Source organism: Pituophis catenifer, unplaced genomic scaffold (assembly GCF_029215685.1).
Source record: "Pituophis catenifer annectens isolate HBS135680 unplaced genomic scaffold, rPitCat1.0.hap2 SCAF_2, whole genome shotgun sequence".
Taxonomy (NCBI): Eukaryota; Metazoa; Chordata; class Lepidosauria; order Squamata; family Colubridae; genus Pituophis; species Pituophis catenifer.
Genome location: NW_027256882.1, coordinates 202,395,619 through 202,421,539, shown reverse-complemented (window position 1 = coordinate 202,421,539; position 25,921 = coordinate 202,395,619). Strand labels below are relative to the sequence as shown.

At 34.2% G+C, this 25,921-nt stretch overlaps 1 protein-coding gene across 1 annotated transcript in view; it reads right to left on the bottom strand.

Moving 5' to 3' along the window:
- Positions 1 to 25,921, bottom strand: part of HOOK3 (hook microtubule tethering protein 3) — a 56,421-nt gene that overhangs the window by 17,676 nt on the left and 12,824 nt on the right. The window contains exons 4-14 of the mRNA XM_070938532.1: positions 22,757 to 22,807; positions 21,336 to 21,468; positions 18,615 to 18,682; positions 14,959 to 15,021; positions 12,602 to 12,685; positions 10,881 to 11,044; positions 9,404 to 9,544; positions 7,847 to 8,048; positions 6,490 to 6,600; positions 2,519 to 2,606; positions 1,787 to 1,856 (exon numbers count right to left, since the gene is read on the bottom strand). Of these exons, the coding sequence (XP_070794633.1) occupies positions 1,787 to 1,856; positions 2,519 to 2,606; positions 6,490 to 6,600; positions 7,847 to 8,048; positions 9,404 to 9,544; positions 10,881 to 11,044; positions 12,602 to 12,685; positions 14,959 to 15,021; positions 18,615 to 18,682; positions 21,336 to 21,468; positions 22,757 to 22,807 (1,175 nt within the window). The remainder of the gene's footprint in view (positions 1 to 1,786; positions 1,857 to 2,518; positions 2,607 to 6,489; positions 6,601 to 7,846; positions 8,049 to 9,403; positions 9,545 to 10,880; positions 11,045 to 12,601; positions 12,686 to 14,958; positions 15,022 to 18,614; positions 18,683 to 21,335; positions 21,469 to 22,756; positions 22,808 to 25,921) is intronic.

Sequence of the window (25,921 nt, the reverse complement as noted above, 5' to 3'; positions counted from 1 at the left end):
GAAAAGCCAAAGAGTCACAAACATTTAGCCCCTTCCCCCTATAGCTTAATCCAGTTGACAACATCATTGTTATACTTCTCCAGTCTTTCTATCCTTGCAAAGCATTTTGCTTCCATCAAATCTACACACTACTTCATATACTGTCTCTGTTATCTCTTCTCTTTTTCAAGAGCCTTGGTGGCGCAGCAGACTAAAGCACTATTAAGTAACACCAGCTGCCTGCAATTACTGCAAGTTCAAATCTCACCAGGCTCAAGGTTGATTCAGCCTTCCATCCTTTCGAGGTAGGTAAAATGAGGACCCGGTTTGTGGGGGCAATAAGATGACTTTGTATAAAAAAAGAACACCGCTTGGGGAGGGCGAAAACCCTACTAAGCAGGTATATACAAAAAGTATGAAGGCTACTGCTTAATGCATTGTAAGCCGCCCTGAGTCTCCAGAAAAGGGCGGCATATAAATTGAACCAATAAATAAATAAATAAATAAGATCTCATCAGTTCCGCCCATCCATGTTCTTCCCTTTAGTCATTTAGTTTTCCTTCATATATTAACTTTTGTGATCAAATCCTCATTCACTCTTTCTGTATAACCAAACCTAGATTATCTTCCACATCATTTTTTTCCCATGCTCACTCCTGAGGCAAAGAATGGCTCGTCAGAAATTCTCATCACCTTTGTATCCTTCACTAAATCAATCTTTCATCACAAACAATTTTTCACCATAAACAATCACATCAATTATAATTTTAAATTCATTCCTTTTCAATTTGTACAGGTAGTCTTCACTTAGCTAGCAACTGCAATGATCATTCATAGTTACAGTGGTGATGAAAAAGAAACCTTAGGACCAAGCTTCTCATTTACAACCTTCACAGATGTGTAAAGCAAACGAAAGCTGAAGTAAGTTCTAATGATCAGGCGCAGTTTCACTTAATGACCATTCTGTTTAAGTACCAATTTTCTGATCCCAACTGTCATCACTAAATGAGGATTACCTATATGCATCAACAGTACAATCTCATTTTTGTACTCTCTCCTCATTTCCACTCATCCACTCCTGTCACCTAAAAGAATAATTTTCCTGTTTTTCTTCAGAAAGCTGCTCAATTTTTGTACAACTTATCTAATTCATACTTTTAAAGCCATAGAAATAAAAATATTTATTTTCTCACTAGCTCCAGTTTAACAGGCATTAATCAATTTTATTGGTATATTTTATAAACCATCTCTAACCCCATAAAGTTAAGAAACATACTTTTAATACTAGCTTGATTCAATTACTCCAATATTAATTTCCATTTAAGCTCATCAGGAAGCTTCATAGAAGAAAACAGAAAGTATAACAGAAACTGAACAAATTCAATGAGGGAGGTTACAGTAAATATCATCAATTTTGGTCTATTTTATGCGAATCTGCTCGTGTGAAATAGACAATATACATTCCCCATCTCCTTTTATTCAACAGGGTCTTCAATAGTTTAGTTTAGTTTAGTTTAGTAGATAGAATGTGTTTTTTAAAAAAAAATGAAAAGAGAAAGGAGATAAAAGTACACTCACAATTCTTGTGAAATTCAAGGAAGGATTAAATTGATTCAGACCTACTAGAGATTTATTTTTCAAATATTTGCCTGAGGAAGATTAAACCCATTTTCAGTAAATTTAAAGGGAAATAAAATTTTAAACTGGACAAGATCAATAAGAACCATTAATCTTAATCCTGGTAAAATGTCAGTAATATATGAAGTTAAAAGTGTGACCATATAAAAACATTTTATGTTTATCTTACTTTATTTCTGGAGTAATAATTTCTGCTGCCAAACTGTCAGAACATTCTTGACCTTCCAAAGGTAATAATCCTTTTTTAGGGAATGGAGAAGAAAGAAGAAAGAAAATATTAAACAGGGTAGTAATAGTAAAGTAATAGTAAAGATGAAAAAAATACTGTGATTTCAGTATTCCTATCCAAATCCAATAAATACTTAAGCATGCAATTCAGAGAAGAAGAAAAAAGCAAAACATTATCCTCTCATAAAAATATCCCTAAATATATACATTTTCAAGCCTCCAATAAAAATTTGCAATCTGGTAAATAGTGATTTGTCCTAATTCTTGCTTAAGCATCTCCATTATTATTATTATTATTATTATTATTATTATTATTATTATTATTATTATTATTATTATTATTATTATTATTATTTATTGAATTTGTATACCGCCCTACTCCCGAAGGACTCAGGGCAGTGAACAGCCAAATAAAATACATATAATACAAATGTTAAAAAACCATTAAAATACAATTAAATAATTGGCCCGGAGAACAAAATTTAAAACACCCCAAATACATAAGACAAATTTAAAATTTAAAAATTTTAAAAAAATTTATTCACATGACAAATAGTTCCTAAGTAAGTACTCTACTTTCAATACTCTAACAAGAGGCAAAAATGGATCAGTGATACAAGTTTTAATAAGGGATATAATTTTCTCATAAACCATTACATTTCCAGAATCTTACCTGAAGAAGTTAGTTGTCCTTCTTGTGCTTTTATACAATGGATCTCTTCAATTGTTTCCTTTAAAGAATCTCTTTCTGTCTTCAGCCGCTACAGAGTTTAAAAAGAAAGATATTTCACTATTCCAGTAGACAGTTCATAAAGGATGAAGTTATGTTACAGATAGTTCTTGTCTTATGCTCACAATTGGGACTGGAATTTCAGTCATAAGTTGGGATGATTATAAAGTGAGTCATCATGTCATTGGTCATGATTTTACAATCATTTTTACTGTAGTCATTATTAAGCAAATCCAGCTTCCCCAACTGACTTTTTCCCTCAGAAACCAGCTGGAAAGATCAAAAATCACAACCAGTTTTAAATGCAAGCCATTTGACCAGTGGCTGAATTGTGATTACGTGACTGCAGGGGTAGCGAACAGATGTGAGAACAGATTGTAAATCATCACTGCATCACATTGTTTGTTCATGTTCAGATGGCATTTCACTAGCACTCATACTTCCTTGTCACATATAAATATTTTACAATTACATACTTAAAATTCTAAAATTTATTATGAGTTTAAATTCAAGGGAAAACAAATTAACTAATATTTATTAAGTATGTAACAGGTTGGAGTTATAAATTTGGAAGGAATATTTAATTATGTATCACATAATATGGCCCAATATTTCTGGAGGAAAGCTATTAAAATCCTTGAAACTTTTTAATAATAATCTTAGATTAATGATAAAGTTAGCAGGATCATATTGCTACGATGTTCCATGTTAATGGAAGCAAGTCAAGAAAAACTAGGTGAAAAGTCTACAACTGATATGTGGATTATCATGATACAGATGCAACCATAAAAAAACAACTGCAGTACATTATGGTTTATACTAGAGCAATTCCTCCTTAAGTACACTAGCCATCACAAAACTTCTCATTATCCCTGTGCTAATGAACAACTACAATCATGGCCGTAAATGTTGGCACCCCTGAAATTTTTCCAGAAAATGAAGTATTTCTCACAGAAAAGTATTGCAGTAACACATGTTTTGCTATACACATGTTTATTCCCTTTGTGTGTATTGGAACAAAACCAAAAAAGGGAGGAAAAAAAGCAAATTGGACATAATGTCACACAAAACTCCAAAAATGGACTGGACAAAATCATTGGCACCTTTTACTTAATATTTGGTTGCACACCCTTTGGAATAAATAACTGAAATCAGTCGCTTCCAATAACCATCAATAAGCTTCTTACACCTCTCACCCGGAATTTTGGACCACTCTTCCTTAGCAAATTGCTCCAGGTCTCTCTTATTGGAAGGGCGCCTCTTCCCAACAGCAATTTTAAGATCTCTCCACAGGTGTTCAATGGGATTGAGATCTGGAGTCATTGCTGGCCTCTTCAGAACTCTCCAGTGCTTTGTTGCCATCCATTTCTGGGTGCTTTTTGACGTATGTTTGGGGTCATTGTCCTGCTGGAAGACCCAAGATCTCTGACACAAACCCAGCTTTCTGACACTGGGCTCTACAGTGCGACCCAAAATCCATTGGTAATCCTCAGATTTCATGATGCCTTGCACACATTTAAGGTACCCAGTGCCAGAGGCAGCAAAACAACCCCAAAACATCAGTGAACTCCACCATATGCTCTCTACATGGGGCTCCCCTTGAGAAGCACCCGAAGGCTCCAACTGGTCCAGAATGCGGCCGCGCGGGTGGTAATGGGAGCAATGTGGCGCTCTCATGTAACCCCCCTCCTGCGCGAGCTGCACTGGCTCCCAGTGGTCTTCCGGGTGCGCTTCAAGGTTTTGGTTACTATCTTTAGAGCGCTCCATGGCTCAGGACCAGGGTACTTACGAGACCGCCTCCTGCCACCAATAGCCTCTCACCGACCAGTTCGCTCCCATAGAGAGGGACTCCTCAGGGTGCCGTCGGCCAAACAATGTCGACTGACGGCCCCCAGGGGGAGAGCCTTTTCTGTGGGGGCACCTACCATCTGGAACGGGCTTCCCCCGGAGTTATGAAACATCCAAGACTTACGCATTTTCCGCCGAGCCCTGAAAACATTTCTATTCCAACAAGCTGGTCTGGCCTAACTCTCCCTTTTTAATTGGCTTTTAAACTGTCTTTTAAATTGGGTTTTAAACCTCTTTAGATAAATTTGGATGTTTTTTAATCTTTGAGCCTAAATTACTTAATCTGTTTCTTAATAGTTTTTAACTTCTATATGTATTTGTATTTATTATGGCTGTTCACCGCCCTGAGTCCTTCGGGAGTAGGGCGGTATACAAATATGAAAAATAAATAAATAAATAAATAAATATTTCACTGTAGGTACTGTGTTCTTTTCTTTGTAGGCCTCATTCCATTTGCGGTAAACAGTAGAATGATGTGCTTTACCAAAAAGCTCTATCTTGGTCTCATCTGTCCACAAGACGTTTGCCCAGAAGGATTTTGGCTTACTCAAGTACATGTTGGCAAACTGTAGTCTTGCTTTTTTATGTCTCTGTGTCAGCAGTGGGGTCCTCCTGGGTCTCCTGCCGTAGCGTTTCATTTCATTTAAATGTCGACGGATAGTTCGCGCTGACACTGATGCTCCCTGAGCCTGCAGGACAGCTTGAATTGCTTTGGAACTTGTTTGGGGCTATCCTGCGTTGGCACCTTTCATCAATTTTTCTCTTCCGTCCACGCCCAGGGAGATTAGCTACAGTGCCATGGGTTGCAAACTTCTTGATAATGTTGCATACTGTGGACTAGATCTCTGGAGATGGACTTGTAACCTTGAGATTGGTGATATTTTTCCACAATTTTGGTTCTCAAGTCCTCAGACAGTTCTCTTCTCCTCTTTCTGTTGTTTATGCTTAGTGTGGCACACACAGACACACAATGCAAAGACTAAGTGAACTTCTCTCCTTTTTATCTGCTTTCAGGTGTGAGTTTTATATTGCCCACACCTGTTACTTGCCCCAGGTGAGTTTAAAGGAGCATCACATGCTTGAAACAATCTTATTTATCCACAATTTTGAAAGGGTGCCAATGATTTTGTCCAGCCCATTTTTGGAGTTTTGTGTGACATTATGTCCAATTTGCTTTTTTTCCTCCCTTTTTTGGTTTTTTTCCAATACACACAAAGGGAATAAACATGTGTATAGCAAAATATGTGTTACTGCAATACTTTCCTGTGAGAAATACTTCATTTTCTGGAAAAATTTCAGGGGTGCCAACATTTATGGCCATGACTGTAAATCCTCTACTCTGCTGAGTTTATTATATCTTTAAATAGATTATAGGGAAAGGTAACCTAGCTGAATAGACACAGATACAGAGTTGAAAATTTATTATGAGATCTGAGATAAAGAAAATGAAACAGAATTTTTTTTACTTGGAATAAAAGACAAACATGATAACCTAGATCTGAAAGTGTGTACATTAACATGATAGGTAAAGCCTAATAAAGAGAAAACAAAAGGAAACGTAATAGGCATATAAATAAATCTAAATTATGATTTGGTATTAGTTAAGCATAAGCTTTATAATGATACAACCTTGATTGCCATCCTTATCTGTTTTCTTACGTGGTTACTTAATTTGTTTTTGCCTTCAACCAGCAAATTAATTAAATCATCTATCAGGCAAACTTGCATAAAACAATGATGGAAACTTGCACAAAATCAATAGAGAAAAGGGAAGCACAAATAACTCCAAAAAGCAAAGCTATTAATTGAGCATTCATCAAGAACATATACTAAAAACAAATTGTATCACTGAATCTTCAAATGGAAGAAGATACTTTAAAAAGATAATTAAAAAGTCAAGATCAAAAGAAAAGAAAAAAAGAACAGTAGAAAACAACAACTAAAGAATTCAGAGCTGACTACACACGCATAATAAAGATATATACACTATATTTAAAACAGCCAATTTAATTATCAATATTTTAAGTATAAAAGGGAACAGCAACATTTATATGTTGAATACATACATCTTTTTCTTTTTGGAAACTATCTACTTTTTCTTTCAGCATCTTGTACTCAAATTCTAGTTTGTCTGCTTTTTTGGATTCTTCAGACAATCTGTTTTGAAGTTCAACCACCTGCAACAGCAAGAAGGATCACAATGTATCGATATAAAAGTATAAATCTTCATTAAGAGCCAGTAGTAAACATAAGATAAATCACAACAACTTTTAAATTGATACTTTCTTTTTCCTTCCTTCTCTTCAACTTCTCATTTCAATTAATTAGACATATTCAAATCTACAACTATGGTATTTCAATGGTAACTTAAACCTGTTTAAAAATTTACGTTTTAATCTTTTAAATTCTATACCAAATACAGACATAACAATATTTTTCCTGTTAGGTTAAGGAGAAGTTTCAAAATCCTCCACATTGGTCAAACTAAGAGACACAGGGAATATACAGAAATTTGCTTAGGTTTCTTCTCATAACAATAACTTAAAACCTAGCAGTGACAATCAGTACTGTTGGGAAACCTGGAAATAAATAAATAAATAAATAAATAAATAAATAAATAAATACACACACACACACACACACACACACACGAAATAATTAATAAACCATTGTATATTTCTGAGTGCAAGACTGTAATTCCAGGTTTTCCAACAATACTGATTGCCACCACTAAGTTTTAATACAATAATTCATTGTTATGAGAAGAAACCTAAGCAAATTTATGTATATTCCCTATGTCTCTTAGTTTGACTAATGTAGAGCATTTTGAAGCTTTTACTTAACCTAACAGGAAAAAATATTGCAATAGTTTAAGTGATAGCAATGTTAATAATTGGACTCCTAGCATTGAAAAGAACACGTCTTTATTGATGAAAGAATAAGGTCAGTTAACATCCCACAATCACTACCTATTTCCCATTTTGATTTGGCAAAATTATACTTCCTATTCAAATCTGTTCTTTTATTGAGCTATGTAACTAATAGAAATGAATACAATAAGGAAATATACCAACATACAAATGAGAAAGAAATTGGCAAAAAGAATTTGATTTGAAAAGTTATCTGACTCCCAAATGACTCTACATAATTAAAACAGAAGAGAAAAAACTGTTACAATTTAACAGAGAAAACAACATATACATCCAGACAAAATCACTCAACATGTTACCAGAAAAAAAAAACAACCTAGGGGTTTGGCAAACAACCTAACCTTAGGCCTGGGAGGATGTCATGCCTATTCCAGTACCCAAGCTACCACACCACTCCTGTTTCTACTTTCTCTCAGGAGAAAATGGCAAAGTGACCGGCATAAATTATTTTCAAGACAGTCAAAATTATATTTTTATTCATTCCTGTTCTCACCTGCCTCTTATATGTTTCCAATTGGCTGCGAGCTGCATTGGCTTTCCTCAGTTCTTCTTCCAAGCTCACCGTGTTTTGCATGTACATTGTGTTTTTCTCTTCCAAAAGTTTTACTTGCCTCCGAAGATCTCCAAGATCTTCTAGCTTCTTTTTGTATGAGTCTACTTGGCTTTCTAACTTGGCTACTTTGTCAGAAGAGTGCCTGGAAGGAGAAGTGTTGCCAAGACTCAATTATTAGAATCTCTTTTCAAATATATTTCAGTTTATTGGAAGAACAGCCTTAGATTCATCTGTTTAAGTAAATATTAAAGCTGTGCTACTTGCAGGGAAATGGGACAGGAAAACACATTCAGCAATTCTTGATCTTCACTGAAGACAGGGTGTATACCTGACTGCATTTAGCCATGGCACATTGGGACTTTCCAATGTTGGGACCTCAATCCTCTTGGAAACCGACAACAGGAAAGTCCATTTTTCTTTTTGTATTTGGAGGAACACTTCCAAACTTGAAGGGTTCTCTAGACAATCCTATGTATCCCTAGAGTACTTGCCAGTTCATCATCTAAGATCGCTTAGCAGCTGACATTAATTAAAAAGAATTAAAAAGATGAATTCATAACAAATTAATGGAGACATAATCATCCTATAGCATAATATAAAACTGCCCAAGCTACAGTAAATGGACAGCTACTGCCCAAAAAATGAAGATGGGGCCCAGCAGTACAACTATAAAAAACCCATGTCCAGTTCTCACCTTGATTTAACCTGGAAGTAGAATCTAAGCATCCAAATAAATTTACATTGGTGTTAGTGATCTTGCTTACTATAGTACTTTATATTAATTGGACCTACTGGACAATTTTCAGGGAACATGACATGTAATAATTGTGTTATTGAGCATAGCCAACTTTAGGGGCAGGGAATCTGAGGGATCACCTTTTTCTAAGAGTCTCTACCCATCTAACTAGATCAAGCAGAATGGGCATGCTGCAGATCCCATCAGCCAAAAAATGTTGAATGACAGGAACCAAAAGATGAGCTTTTTCCTCAGTGGCACCTGCTCTATGGAATATCCTTTCTTCGGAGATTGGAATGGCCTCAACCCTTGTTAGCCTTTCATAAGGCCTTAAAAACCTGGCTATGTTCCCATGCCTAGGGTGCTGAATGTGTTAAGAGGCCCAGGTTTCTTGGCTGTATTGCTAACTGCCCAAGTATCTCGCTCCTATGTATATTTAATCTGGATGTTTTTAGTGTTTTTAATGGTTTTAATTGTAATGTGTTTTTTTTAATTGTAAACTGACCAGAATCACTGACTGAGATGGGTAGCTATAAAAATTATTGAATGAATGCAATGTTGGATTTATTCTAATCAACAGATAATGAAACTATATAAGAAAATATATAACGTAAAGCAGGAATGTCAAATTCACGGCCCACGGGCTGAATGAGTCACATGCTGGCCACGCCCACCCCCGGTTTAGTGAAGGGGGAAAAGTCACAATACGTCACATGCTGCGAGTTTGATACCCGTGACCTAAAGAGTTAAAAATGATTTACCTTAATACATCCATCTCATCTTTCAGAGATTGAGCTTCTTCAGCCAGATTTGTTAATTCTTCATTTTGTTGCCGTAAGTCTGCAATTTCCTTTTCTAACTCTTCACAACGAATTCTATAATCATCTTTTGCTGCTTCTAATCTGAAAGAAAATACTTCAATATATTACATAGGGAAAAGTGCTTACAATCAAGACTTCTGTGTATCTACTTTAAAACAAACAGACAAATAAATAACCCTGAATTATGCCAATATAAGGAAAAAAATCCCTTGAATATTCAGAAAACATTCAACAATAGCAAATCATAACTTTCACTCCCTTAACATTTGCAAAAACTATAATTTAATTTTTATTGAGTACATATATTCAGGCAGATACATGGTTCTATTAACAGGCTTTGGGACTCCAGGTTGATTCAGAGTCAATCAAGTGGCTTGTATGATTGTATTTGTCACTGCCATGTTGTTGACTTTTAAAGCTCTATGTCATATCACCATATGTGAGTTGAGTGGCCAATAACAGTGAATCTATTTAATAAATAAATAATATTACTTAGTAAAAAAAATTATACTTATGCATACAACCTTTGAAAACCATTTGTTTTCCCTAAAGTAATGAAAGTATTCTGTGGATCTAGGTCAAGCTACCAATTGGATCCTTCTAGGCTGCACAGCAAATAATTAAACAGAAGAAATTAAAAAGAAATATATCCAAGAAATTAGAAGCGAGACATCAATTATGTATTTAATTATGTATTTTTAAGGTCAGAAAAACAAACAGCATTAATGATCAATGCCGCTTTTATGCAAATCTGACATAAAAGTGGTGAATTTAACGGCTTTATATTTTTAAGATTATTGGCAACTGTAAAACATTTCACAATTTTTTTATCTAAATCACCATCAACATAAACATACACATTTTCTTTCAGCTGTTATTACTTTACCAAAAAAAATCTCTTTTAATCCTTAGGATCCCAGCAATAGAGATTTTAATTTACATCTCAAACTGACCCCAAAAGTGTTACAAATAGACATACCACACAAACACTTTGCAATTAGTAAGAAAGCTTTTTAGTACTTTACTCATGAAGTACTTTTAGAATCTTACTATCTAAATATTGTTGGCTGGTGATCACAATAATAAAGATTATGTAATCTGACTGAAATCATTGTATAGGATCGGTGGTGGCGCAGTGGTTACAATGCACGATTGCAGGCTAACTCTGCCAGGAGTTCGATCCTGACTGGCACAAGGTTGATTCAGTCTTTCATCCTTCTAAGGTTGGTAAAATGAAGACCCAGATTGTTGGGGGCAATATGCTGTCTCTGAAAACCGCTTAGAGAGCCATAGTTTTATCCTGATTTGTTTAATAATAAAATTAATTTGAAATTGATTTGAAACTCTTCATTCTAATGGCAGATAAGAATGAAATGAGCATTTCTTAGTGGCTAGTACATTATTATGGAATTCTCACCTGAAGGTTTCCTCTTGGAGTTGTTCCAACTGTGTCTGGAGCTGTAAATGTCTTCGTCCTGCTGGACTGTTTGGGTCTTCTATGGAATCAGACTGATTTAAGCGTTCCATTAAGACCTGGTTCTCTGCTAGCAAACTACTTTTCTCTTCCTGCAATGCGGCAACCTGTAAGCAAAATGCAACAATAAATGCACCATGTTTGACCAAGAGCATACTTTGTAATACTATGAAAAAAACAGCATAGCACTTTGAATCAGAACTATGAGTTACCATGAAATATCCTTTGCCAGTACCATTTCCTTCTAGGACTAACAACTGGGGCTCATGTATCTGATTACATGTACAGTAGATATATTCTCTATCCATCCATCCCCACCTATACTCACTCACCTATACCTTACTGCTTAACCAAAATAATTTGGATGTAACGTCTTCTGAAAGTAAAATACCTTGAAGGATTCTTCTATTATTACTTCCATTATGAACTCAAGATTGCAATTCTATCTATAGTTAATTTGGAATTAATATTTTAATGAAACCAGAAAGATTTATTTGGAAACACTAAAAATTGATTTGTAATGATATTTTAAGAACTAGATTATATGAAATTCCCCTAAAATACCATCATCTTCACCATCACCATTAAGGATCAATTAAATGCAATTTAAATCTTCTTCACTGAAAGTCATACAGTATTATGCTGGTTCAGTACAAATTGGCAGATATGTTTTTCAACTTCCCAATCTAGGACTGAAAGACTCGCTCAAAGTCATTCATTCCTAAAAAAAAAAAAGGATTAAAACTTGAGCCTCCCTACTCCTAGTCCAACCCTTAACTACTAAACCACACTGATTGTCTCTCTGAAAATGTTAGAGTATTATATAAATATTCTGTGGTTTTTCATAAGGCAATAAATCTACAACTATGTCCATGCAAGCCCATACTGCCAGGTATAAAATGCTATTCAAAACAATGATTTGAACTGGCTACCTTCATCTGATTCACTAAATTAAGATGAAGGAATTTGTAGCAATAAAATATAGTGCTCTGTCAGGTCAATTTCCCTTTTTTAACAGTATACACTCCATGACTGATTGATTGATTTTAAGTTATCAATGATGATGTTGTGTACCATTGGTTCTGACACAAACAAGACATTTGCTCCTCATGCACTGATTCTTTTTATGACCAACCCTAATTTATTGGTATACTTGAGTAAAACAGACTTTGATTTGCTATGAATCAGGAAGAAAGTAGGGAGGCTTATGTAGGACACTATAAAGGCAGAGTTCTACTACTAGAAGTAATTCTACAAGATTTTTGAAGTCTGCTTGTTTGTTTAAAATAATGTATTCATTATTTCAGTCAACCTTACAGACTTGTTCACTTATGAACCAACCCAGCTCTTTCAACTTTCATAGGAAGGATTTGGGGTGTTTTGATAGGGTGACAATGAGCAAAGCAAAAAAACACAATGTGGGAACACTGTTATTAGGTGGACAGGGTTGTTCAGTTTCTCCCTGTTTGGGGTGATGATCTGCAGGAGTTTTCTTTGTTTTCTAACCCAGGTGTAGCATATGTCAGAGCACAAATTATCCTTTCTACCTCAGAATGAGAAATTATACAGTGGCTGTAGGTTCATAAAAAAAGCAGCTGAAAGCCTACAGACTACCTTCCCCTGTTCATGCAACATGGCAAATTATAGCAAAATTCTGTGCCTACTTGCATATCCAGTTCATGGCATCTCTGAGCAATTTCTTCTTTGGTTGCTAAGGCTTCATTTAATTCTTCCGTTGTTTTCTTCAACTGTGTTTTTAAATACAATATATTTATTAAAAATAGTGGCATGAAAAATAAAAAAAGAATAGGGATCCAAACGATTCATTTATCTGTATTTAAAATTATACATGCCCTCCTAATTTATTTTGACAAATTATCTGCAAAGCTTTCTGTTTCATGGAGATAAAACCTACCAGAATATTTTTCTATTGTGTGTGCATGGCAAAATCTTGCATCTTATGAGATATGTTTCTACCAGATATACTAATTAACTTTGGAGCCACAGCATCCAAGTCATACAAATCATGGAACAACAATATTAAAATATAATTGTAGTTAAGTTTCAATCATGTATCTCTGGGTGCAGCTCTAATGGAGGACAACCAGAGATGGCATCAGATTAGAGGTATGTCATCCTGGAGAAAATCTATCTATGTGGTCACTAAGCATCCACAAAGACTTGATGGTGTGTAATTCATCAGGTAAATTGAGGCATTACAATCTTTCAATATAAGAAAATGTATTATACATAATGCTTTAAGCCTTACAAGCTTTCCCCTTAAAGAAGTAATGTGTTGATTTCAACTGTTTTTGTACATGGACCAAGAACGGAAATACAAGAAACAAAGATAAAATCTGCAAAGAGTGTTTGGCTATTATAACAAATGCTTATGCAAGCTATTATTTTGTTGTAAACAGTTCAACATCACAAACATTTTGTATCAGCAGTAAACCAGGAAAGGTGGCTTCTTTAAGGAAGAACTCTTACCAGGTCAGATTACTTGATCTAATCATCTCATTTCTGTCTAGTCTATCAGGTTCTTGCTCATTTTTAAGTAAAGAAATAAGGGACTCAACTGTATATCTGCATTAGAAGTATATCCATTCCAATTCAATGAAATACAAAATGTTTTTGATGTTGAACTGTTTACTACAAAATAATAGCTTGCATAAGCATTTGTTATAATAGCCAAACACTCTTTAATATGGCTTTAGACGTATCATACAGTAATCCTCAATTTACGATGACAATTGAGCCCAAAATTTATGTTAAGTGAGAAATTTGTTAAGTGAGGTTTGCCCCATTTTACAACTTTCCTTAAAAGATTTGTTAAGTGAATCACTGCAGTTGTTAAGTGAATCTGGCTTCTCCATTGAATTTGCTTGTCAGAAGGTTGCAAAAGGTGATAACATGACCCTGCAACCATCATAAACATAAGTCAATTTTATCTTTGACCATGAAGATGCTGCAAAATAAATGTGAAGAATGGTCATAAGTCACTTTTTTCAGTACCGTTGTAATTTCTAACGGTCACTAAATGAACAATTGAAAGTCAAGGACTACTTGTCGAGCCCAATCTCCTGCTCGACAACACATATGGGAGGAGGAGAGGAGGCTGTGGGAATGCGACCCAAAGATACAAACCTACTTGTGTAAAATAAAGGCAAGTTAAGAACAAATAGTGTATCCAAAGCAGGCTTGATGTTGCCTCAAATGCTGGGAAATAATTCAGACATATTAAGTAAATTATTTTTGAAAAACATTAAACATAATTCCAAATTATTTCAAAGTTTAATTCTGTCTAATGAGAATAATGGCATGAAACACAGTCCCAATTATATTCAATACTATATTGTTGCATTATATTGAATAATGTATTAATGTACAGTGTTTAATAACATGAGTAGCATTTCTCTAAAATAATCAAATTTTTAAAGATATGAATTGGCAAAGAACCTGACTGCTAGTGTAAAAAGAGTCATAACATTTTTGAGATAAAGCCAGTTTAACAGTTGAGATGGCAGAGAAAGAAAACAATGCTACAAATGGAATTAACAATTTGATTTTATATGTAAAGAGACAATATGAAAAAATACTGGGTTCTTTTACTCAATGCCAGTAGTATCAGTTTTATAAAATCAGATGTTTTTGCATCTCCAGCTTTGCCTCTAAATAGCTTTCAAAATTTCTCACAGGACCTGATAAACAGACTTTTGCTTTGACCTCATTTCTGGTAATAAGATTTTAAAAAATCAAAATGTGGCATAACAGTGTCAAGGCTGCCTTTTGGCAATGATACTAACAGAATAATTATGTTACTTTATTGATGTTAATTGCAACTCCTACAATTTACCAATTCCAATAAGAAACTAATTTGCTGTCTGCTTCCTTTACACTTTTCCAAATAAACTAAAGAAATAAACTGATTAAAAACAAAGCAAAATAGATGGGTGGCTTCAAAATAATGCAAATTGAACTCTACTAATAGAAGGAAAAACTAGCAGTAGGTGTTACATACCTGACGGTCAAGATCAACGTAACCATCATTTCCAGCAGTTACCGGAGACTCTTTACTCATCAACTGCAATAAAATCACACTGGATTAGAAAAAGCAAAAGACTCATTTGTATCTGTGTAAGAATTAAGGGCATTTAAAATATAAGGTACTGTATTATGGATGTTGGATATGTCCTTATTTAATCAAGACAGCAATTTACATTTTACTGTTTGGGTCAACATAGCTAATTTTAGGGAGAGAGATAAGAATTAGAAACATTATTTTTAATATTTAAAAAAAATGCTTGTGCTGGATATATAGAAAGCAATATTTCTATATTTTCATCTTAAAATCTTTTACTACTCCAGTACAATGTTCAGGTTAGGAAATATTAAAACTATACATATTATAACATCAGGATATACTGAAGGAATCTCACTTATTATTAAATCAGTAATATATGAAAAACTTTTAAAATTTGACCCAAAGGTGCTTTTTTTCAAAAGGCAACTGGACTTTCTGGTTTTTCTTTGAAGATGTTGAAGCACCTTTGGGACAACCATGACCTGGATGACTGAGAATCTCCACAGACTTCTAAGATTTGATTTTTGCCTTGTTTTGCTAGAAAGATATATATTTTAAACTAAGCAGAGGACACCACAGGTTTAAACTATGAAATAAGACTATTCATGCCAACAATATGATTTTTTTAAAAACACATGCTTACGCTATATTTTTCATATCTCAAAAACTATCCAAGATTATATTATAATCCACATTTAATAATGGTATGAAAAACATATATTGTTTTATTTAAAAAATGAATCCAAATTTGTCACAATAAATATTTTAAATTTATTTTTTTTAATTAATTTGATTTATATGCCGCCCTTCTCTGAAGACTCAGGGCGGCTTACAATGTGCTCAGCAATAGCCTTCATCCTTTTGTATATTTATACAAAGTCAGCTTATTGCCCCCACAAACTGGGTCCTCATTTCACCTACCTTAGAAAGGATGGAAGGCTGAGTCAACCTTGAGCCTTGGCAAGATTCGAACCCTGCAGTAATTGCAGGCAGCTGGTCTTAAGCAGCTTAATAACAGGGTGCCTTAAACCCTTGTACTACAAGGGTATTTTCCTTATTCAAAAACAAAAAGATCTGATGACTATGCTCAAATGTTTTCTCCAATTTTCTTGAGATTAGTTCCTCCTTTTTTTGCTTCACTAAAAATTATTATAATTAATGCTTTATTTATTGAGGTACAAAACAATTCCTCCATCACTGCAGGAACTTTTTACTACTCTGTAACTTATTGCTACAAATACTTACACTGTTCATAAACTAAAGTTGCCACACAGAAGAGAAACAAATATTGTTATATTACCAAATATATTGCTATGCAGTAAGATATAGGATACATCAGAGTAATAAAATTAATTCCCCAGCTTTAAAAAATATATCAATAAATGAAACTTGATTTGCAAATAGAAGGATTTCAAGTGGTGGTATTACTGAATGGCAATTGCAAACAGACATTCTAAAAGGAAGGAAGAAGATATTGTTGGAATATGTAGCAGTATATTATATTTATACTATGTAGAAGTATTTCACGAGAAGAATACTCCACTCCTCTGCTCACAATAGAATACCTTATGCCACCGGGCTTGAAGTTTTGAACTTGGACAATCTGGAACTACGCCGCCTATGGTCTGACCTAAGTATAGTACACAAAATTGTCTGCTGCAATGTCCTATCTCTCAACGACTACTTCAGCTTCAACCACAATAATACATGGGCAAACAATAGATACAACTCAAGGTAAACCGTTCTAAATTCGACTGTAGAAAATACGACCAGCAATAGACTGGTCAATGCCTGGAATGCTGTACCCGACTCCGTTGTTACATCCTCAAACCCCCATAGCTTCAAACTTAAACTGTGTACCGTGGACCTCACCCCATTCCTAAGAGGTCCGTAAGGGGACATGCATAAGCGCAGCAGCGTGCCTACCATCCCTGTCCCACTGTCACCATTTATTTGTACTCATTACCTGTGTTCATGTCCATGTTTATACTTAAATCTTTTATCACGTACCTGTTTGACAAACTAAATAAAATAAAAATAAAAAATAAATATTCTGCTCTTGAAAATCTCATTTTTCTACTTTCATTCATTTCAGAGAAGCAAGTGCCTGAACTGCACCAACATAGGGGCCTGGTGGCTCAGCAGACTGATAGCACTGTGATTAACACCAGCTGTCTGCAATTACTGTAAGTTCGAATCTCACCAGGCTCAAGGTTGACTCAGCCTTCCATCCTTTCTAAGGTAGGTAAATTGAGGACCCAGTTTGTGGGGGCAATAAGCTGACTTTGTAAATATACAAAAGTATGAAGGCTATTGCTTAACGCACTGTAAGATGCCCCGAGTCTCCGGAGAAGGGCGGCATATAAATCAAATTTAAAAAAAAATCTTTTGAATCCTTGGTATTGATCCTCTACTATCACATTAGTGCGGGTTGGTTCTTAGAGATTTACTTAGTATACAACCTCTTCATCCCCATTCCCAAAAAAGTCCTATATAAACCTACTACTGCACATACTACAGGATTAAAGGAGCAAAAATAAAACAAAACCATAAATGTAAATATATAGCTCAGGACTGAACCGTTGGGCTATTGATGTTTTCTGAACTTGATTTCCTTCTTGCAGATATTTTATTACCAGACTAGGTAACATCGTCAGAGCTCTGAAGTGGGCACCTAATCACCCCAGCAAGCACCAGAGAATAGCATGGCATCAAGAAGCAGCAATAAATTCATCCTGCTCAAACTGATACATGCCTGGTAAAATAAATTGCAATATATAAGCAGAAAACAAAGTCAATGTCAGAGCACTGATAATGTTATATAGCCTGATAATGAAATGTATCCAAAAAGAAGAAAACCAAGTTCAGAAAAGACCTATAGAATATTTTTTTTTCTCTATGCATGTAATTTTGGAGGGACAATTCCATCAGCCATCTTATACCAGTTTGCAAGTCTTTTTTTTTTTTTTTAAATGGAAATTTTGTGAGTCAGTTTGAGAGCAGAGCTAAGCCATGAGACAGTGTGCTGATCAGTTGTTTGGCAGCATGGTAGCAGCCTGTTCCAAAGGTGCTTTTTCAAGAAGCAAGTGGACTTTCTTCAGTTGTCTCTTGAAAAAGCACTTTTGGGATAACCATGACTTGGATGAACTGAGAATCTCCGTAGACATGATAGCAGCAATGCAGCCAGCAAAGCTGGTTGTTATTCATTTGTCAGCACACCACTCAGTATGTCCCAATCAATTCAGTGATATTTACTCTCAGGAAAGTTCACAAAGATTTTCCAAGTTATTAAGCCTTCCCTATTTCACTAATAATAAAGAAACTCAGTCGTTAAAATATCTACTGCTAAATATCCTATTTAAAGGTTTGTTGGAAATTAATAGGAAAGGGAATGTAAGTGGGGGACCAAGTATTAACTTTCAGAAATGTAAATATTCTACATGAAAGCAAAGTGGAGCATATCATTAATTTATGTTTAAAAATATTTCATCTATCATCTGATCAAATTTGTGAACTGTTAAAGGTTCACATAGTATGAATTCTGGAAACCAGTTCCGCTATATAACTAAGATATGTGTCTTTTAACTCCTTACCTCCTGAATGGCTGTCATGACCACATGTTGAACAGATTCCTCCATCATCATGATGGTCTGAATATATTCTGTAAGAGAACAGTTGTAAGAATTCATGCATAGAAAGTAATCATTCATGCTTAGGAAATTCAGAAGGATATATAGTCCAACATGCCTACCATACTAAAATGTTCATTTTTTTCATTTAGTATGGGTAAATTTTTCTCTTTTAACGTATGCATGATCTCTTTTAATGCATGCATGACAAAATAAACGTTCTTCAAAGGGATTAATTTTAAGCAATAATAGGGAGACTATCTCTCTACCACAACTATATTACTAGCCCTGATACAATACTAATACAAATCCATGCATAGGAATTGAAGAATGCATACTTCAAGTGAGGAATGCCTGAGTAAATTAAAGTTCATTTTGGCTCACAATGAATTCTTTTAATGGGCTTTTAGCATTACATTTAATTTCTATTCTTTCATATTTGCATTCTGTATTTTAATTATTGTTAGCTCTTTTAAGTATTCAGATAAGTAGAAAGGTGAGATATAAAGTAAATAAACAAAGATACATAAATGTCTCAATTATTATTATTATTATTATTATTTTGCATTTCTCTATGCAAGGGGATAGTAGGACTGAAGAACTGAAACTGATTAAAAGAAGTCTCTTATAAGCAAGTCTAACACACTTCACTCCTAGCAGTTAATTATAGGTGTGTTATTTAATAAAAACCACAAAAAGTGGCACAGCAGAAGCAATAAAGAAAATTAAAAAGCTTTGCAGGCATATCTTTCCATCTTTTAAAAACACAGATGTATACAATCAATCCATCCCATTCCCCCTTTGAATATTTCATAAAAATTGTTCCTAAACTTATCAAACCTTGATTGTAGCTGGGCATGCAATTATCAGTTGTGACAGTCATGACTGTGTGGACAAGTTCCAGTTAGCCTTGAGCACAGGCCGTATCATGTTGCAAAATCAGTTTTAAAGAAACAACTGAGGGAAGCAAAATATAAATGTCTATATTGTCAAAAAGAATTATTCTACAGCATATTCTCCAGTTCACTGAAAGATGTAGCTGTAAGCAGTTAAGTGACAAATTTACCTTTCCGACATTCATTTTGGTGATCCTAATAGAAAAAGTGCTCAACAGAATACAAAATACTTTCTGGTTTCATGTGAAAATAGGAGATACAAAACATCTAACAAATCTTTTCCTATCTATATACTGCCTTCCAACTATGTCAAGAGTACAATTTCCAAAATAGCATACCTTTTGGAGACTAATTCCAGGAAATACCATCTAAATATAAGGTTAAATATAAGATTGTAGCAGGCAGTACTGTTTATTAATACACATATTTGATTTATATCTCACCTTTCTGCTTTGGCAAGCAGTTAAACAGAGTTAGTAACAGAATACAATACAGCAATATTTTCTATAGCACAGACCAAATCAATATATTATGAGAGCCTTTCAACTCTTTAGTCATCATTATGTATCCTACACCACTACTACATTTTATTTCTGCTTCATGACAATGAAAAGACCAGTAATTTGTGTGGAAATCAGCAAAAGGAATATGGAACGCAAACAATGAAGCAATGAAACCCAGGCTCAAAAGCAGTAATTGTGAGAGGGACCTTGGAGTCCTAGTGAATAATCACTTAAATATGAGTCAGCAGTGTTCAGCAGCAGCAGCCAAAAAAGCAAATACAATCCTAGGTTGCATTAACAGAGAGATAAAATCAAGATCATGTGAAGTACTAATACCGCTTTATAAAGCCTTAGTAAGACCAGACTTGGAATATGCATCCAGTTTTGGTCACCATATTATAAAAAAGATGTTGAGGCTCTGGAAAGAGTCAGAAAGGACAACAAAGATGATTAAGGAGCTAGTGGTTAAAACATATGAGGAACGGTTGGGTTTGTCTAGTCTAGTGAAAAGAAGGAGTAGGGGTAACATGATAGCAGTGTTCCAATATTTGAGGGACTGCCACAAAGAAGAGGAGGTCAGCCTAATTTCCAAAGCACCAGAAGGCAAGAAAAGAAACAACGGATGGAAACTAATCAAGGAGAGAAGCAACATAGAACTAAGAAGAAATTTCCTATCAGTGAGAACAATAAACCAGTGGAATGGCTTGCCTTCAGAAGTTGTGGATGCTTCATCACTGGAGGCTTTTAAGAAGAGACTGGACAGCCACTTGTCTGACATGGTATAAGATTGGACTAGAAGACCTCCAAGGTCTCTTCCAACTCTGTTATTCATAGTATTTAGAGAAATGAAATGTAATAAAAAATAGTGATATCAAGCACAATAAATCAGTAAGGCCCAGACATGTAGAAATGGGAAAGATGTGCTCTTTTAAACCAATGCTATGAATGACTGAAAAATCAATCTGAAATGATTCAGAAGTGCTTTGAATGTAGGCAAGCATAGCACTTCTCAAGTAGTCATTACAGCAGTCTGATTAAAAAAAAGATGCTGCTGCTTTAAGGATTTCCATGTAAATCTTAAAGCACCAATGCCTTTTTCTCAAGTTGGCTCACTACTGACTCATTCTGGGTCAAATAGAAGACATTAAACTAATTTTCAATTTTTTTAACACTCATCAAAGAAACTGGGAAAAAAAACAATGCCAATGATGTCTGTGTTAATAAAACAAACAAAAGCTGTATATCCAATTTGAATAATGTACCATTTTAATAAAATACCAACTAACCTTGTTTTTGTTCACAGTTTACAGCACAGCCTAAAATAAGCTGAAGCATTCTTCCAAGCTCTGCTGCATCAGAGTGTTCCCCAATCAAGTTAACATCAGGAAGGATAAAATCATTAATTTGTTGCCCCAAAATCTGTGCAAGGATAAAAAAATATATATTAACATATTTCCAGGTTTCAGGGCCTAACTAAACAGAATTGCAGGATTCTGGAATCTAATGAGAGGAAATTGTATTATTCATTCTGTAGAGTAACTACCAGCCAGATGCATAAATCATTCCTTCCTGAATTCTGCAAATCCAGTTTGCTAAGCAACTAACAGAAAGCTTTTGTTTCTGTGTCTCTGACATATCTATCTCCTATTAATAACATCTGTATCCCCATACCAGACATCTAGCAAAGCTCTCCAGCTGAGAAGTCAAAATGGTTGGGTTGTTCTTAAATGGCTCAAATCTAGAAGTTCGCTTATCTTTACAGTACATAGCTGATGCTTCATACAATTCATTGCATACAATGCTTATTCAGGCCCACTAATGCATAGAGGGTTTGGCTGAGACACATTTGCACAAGAGGACTAAGCACAATTGCACAAGAGTGGGCATTAACACCAAATCCTTTTACTTGTAATTCAAACAAGCAACATTCTTTAGATGTAAACCTGATTCAAATAATCTCTTTTAACATAAGTACTAAAGCATTTTTTAAACAAATACTATCAAGATAAAAAAGATCTTCCAGAACCATCTCTCCAAGAATAGTTCCATCACCCATGAAAAATAGTAAACATGGGACATTTTGATTTAGAACAATTAATATATAGGGGTTTCTCCTCTAAAATAAACATCAGAGTAATGATTTACTACAACACTTTACCAGAGAGTGAAATCAGAATGGAGTATGTAAATATTTAAAGTGAAAAGTTTCCCAATGGAAGCATTCAGAATTCCATTGGGGTTTTTTCCATGACACAAAATGATCAACAAAAGCCATTTTTAATGCATCTAACTTATTTCACATTTCTTTTAGGAGACAGGAAATTTTATTTCACCAACAAAAATGTGTAGCCATTCTAGCCGAGTAAAATTAAGGACAGAACAGGACAGAACAAAAGTGTCATTTTATATATTTACCATATTTGTAAAACCAACTACTTTTTATTAAGAATTCTATTAAATGTGTTCAAGATCATCTTCATTAGACTGGTAAAGTATATATCAAAGAATTCACCAGCTTTCAAAACAGGCAAGCCTGCAATAAATGTATTTATAAAAAATGACAAATGCCCACAAAGGAGGTGGAATATATTTTAATTGTAGGCAAGGTATTTTTTAAAAGAGATCTAAAATCTTTGAAACAATTATAGTAAACTAATCTACATATTATACTCAAAGAAAGGAATATATCACATATAGGAGTTCTTACTTCATGGTTGTAATCCAAAATTCCTTTTAAAATTTTCTTCAGATTGCTCACCTTAGAGTGAAAGAAAAACAATTATTTAAAAAAAAAGAATTATCCTAAATTACAATTAAAATGGAAGTTTACAAGAATTCATTATAACTTAAAGCAGAAGAGGAGTTTTTTGTGTTTTGTAGAGGGGTTTGCCAAAAAAGCCAATTACAAAAATCACAAAATAATGATTCCATACTTTTCTGATTTTAGATTCTGTTTGATCACAGGAATACAAAAAAATCATCACAAGTGATTGTTTATATCTCTGAATTTGGATTAGTATTCCCATACAACTGTGTTTAATAATTATTCAAATAAAAAATATTTTGAATATCCCTATGAATACAAAATACATAAAGGCAAAGATTCAAAATCATATATTTATTGGAATTAGCATAACTTTCAAAATTAGTAGTTGTTTCTGATGGTGGGGGAGCATCATATTTTTAGGTACATGAAAGCTATTAGATATGCCCAAAAATATTATTTCATTTAGGGTTTCTTTGTTCCATTTTTTAAATGTTTCAAACCATCCTGAACAAATCCATGAAAGTTTATTATTTTTATAATTTGAAAACAAGATGTGAAGATATTAGTACCTTTTGCTTTCAATTTTTAAACATTTCTCATTATAAACTAGAACCTACATATGAATTCCTCAATTTTTTATAGAAAGTAATTCCAAGTATGACATTTTTGGCAAAAGTGTCAAGACCAATGAAAGGGAATTCAGTATTGTAACAGCAATCTAGCAACTGAAGGAAGCAAACTTTCTGCATAAACATGAGAGATTTCAAGCAAGCTCTTTTTAACTTAAACAAAAGAAAAATATGGTGCCAACTTAGGATGTGGTCTTGAGTCTCAAATAATAATAAAAGAAGTCCAAGTCCACCCTGATATTGGATTGAAAACAATGAAATTAAGAATTCAAATTAAATAATATTTTTGTTGCTCTCTGGAGGTCATGAGATTCATTACAATTCATATATCTTAAGTCTGTAATGTTAATTATTCTTTCCAGTACTGCATCCTTCAAAATCCTTTAAATCAAAACTTCGTTCCATTACTATTTAGTTAGCTTTTAGATTGACATTTTGTGTTTTGTATGTAAGTTCTACAAGCCACTAGAATCCTGGTTTCAAGTGACAGGCAAATCCCATAAGTAAGTAAGCAAACAAGCAAACTTTGTAATGAAACAACTATGTTTTGCTCTTCTACTCTGGGGCTTCCCGCCCTGGAAAAAAAACCCAGCAAATTCTTCCTTGTAGAAAATAAACAGACAAATGCATAAATAAGAAGTAAAACAACACACAGTCAAAGGATAAACACTTCTCAGGTAGCCTTCAATTAAATTCAGATGTCTTTGGGTCACCCAACAGCAATATTTGTTGTATAATTCTATGTCTATCTAATAAAAAAATGCCACATGAAGATCACTATTTGTTTCATAACATGCTGAACGGTGTTTAATACAGCTGAAGAAGAATGTGTCAGCTTGTCTCAACCATATAATTATTGTTTGGGCCATGTTCACAATGACTCTTAATTAAATATAGTTTCTGAAGATTTAAATGCATTAGCAGCGCTAATAATTTTACATGTTGGGCTTTAATCTTTTTGTTAGTTTTTTCCATTTTTATTGTCAAATGTGGTAGCGAATATTTCAGCATTTCCTACTGATACAAGAGAACCTTAATTTCCCCAGAATTTGATTTTGTGTCTCAGAAGGACTTAAATGTTATTACATGGAAACAAGAACCATCAAGAAAATTTTAAATAAATCATGAATCATCACAAAACCAGATTAAACAAAAAAAGTAATTTATGTGTACAATGATCTGCTATGGCTAAAGATCTGCCAAGAAGCAATTAAGCAAAGATTCAGCAAAAGCTTTTCAGACTTTAAAATCAATAAAGACAGAGTACTGAATGCAAATGTGCAGCACTCCCTTCCCATTGCATGATTTTCACTAGTCAAGAGGAGTCTGGGACTTGAGAGAAGCTCCCATTTTACCTCCACATCTGCAGGTAAGACTGAAAAAGACTTCAGTGGGAAGCAATTTTTTGGCTTTTGCCTTCTGCAAAACTGTACTGCAAACATAAAAAGGAATAATTTAACATTTCAACCTATGCTAGAGACCTTGGTCAACAACAAATATCCTACCATTAATGTTTTTTCTATACTTAAGGCAGTTTATTTCAAATTCAAATTGGGTCTTCTGACAGAATAAAACAAGCTCTATTTGATAAGGTATCCGTATCCGCTTTCTCATGGACAAATATGGTTAATCAACTAAGTAAATATTTTGGTTTTATCATGGGACACCAGGCTTGAAAAAGCCAGTTGATAATAGAATAAATTTATGTAAGAAACAAAATGCTTCTGAAAATCAATTCCGTAACTTTGTAGATTAGGGCAGGATAAAAATTATGTAAATAAATAAAATATATTAAAATATGCTCCATTTGAAATTTTCAAATAATGGTACTACATGGGGGCAGCTATGTTATCAGAAGCCTCGATAAGTACTATTGATGGGGGGGAGCGGGTCATATCAATTATCTCCCTTCCTTCTTTTATGCAGTTTTCTTCTCCATACAAAAGCCCTGGGAGAGATTAATAAATAAAACTACTAAGACCTTATGCAAATGCAGATTTTTCATAATTAAATGAGTGTTTATCAATGTTGTCAGGCATGACCAACCAGACCCAAATGTGTAGACTATAAACTAGCTACTTTATTACTGAAGCCTATTTCAAAGCAATTTTCTCAGACTGACAATTTGTCCCTGGGAAAGACTAATTAAGGTTCAACGGCAATCAAGTGGGGATTGTACCTTACCCTCTTGTGTATACTTAATAATTACAGACTGCTCCCCTATTTGACCGCACCTCCTGACTGGGAAAGCTCTCTCCAACAATGTGAAGTCCTTTAGATCCTTGCTTTAATACAATTGATGTCTTATAGCTCATTTTTTCTTATTCATTTTAATTGGATATCAGTATACCATAGTCCCACCCAGACTAGATAAAGCAGAATGAATTTAAAATCCCACAAAGAAAAATTATTTCTGTAAGAAAATGCTATATATATGACATGAAGTAGCGTGGGTTTAAACTAGAAGCTTCAAATA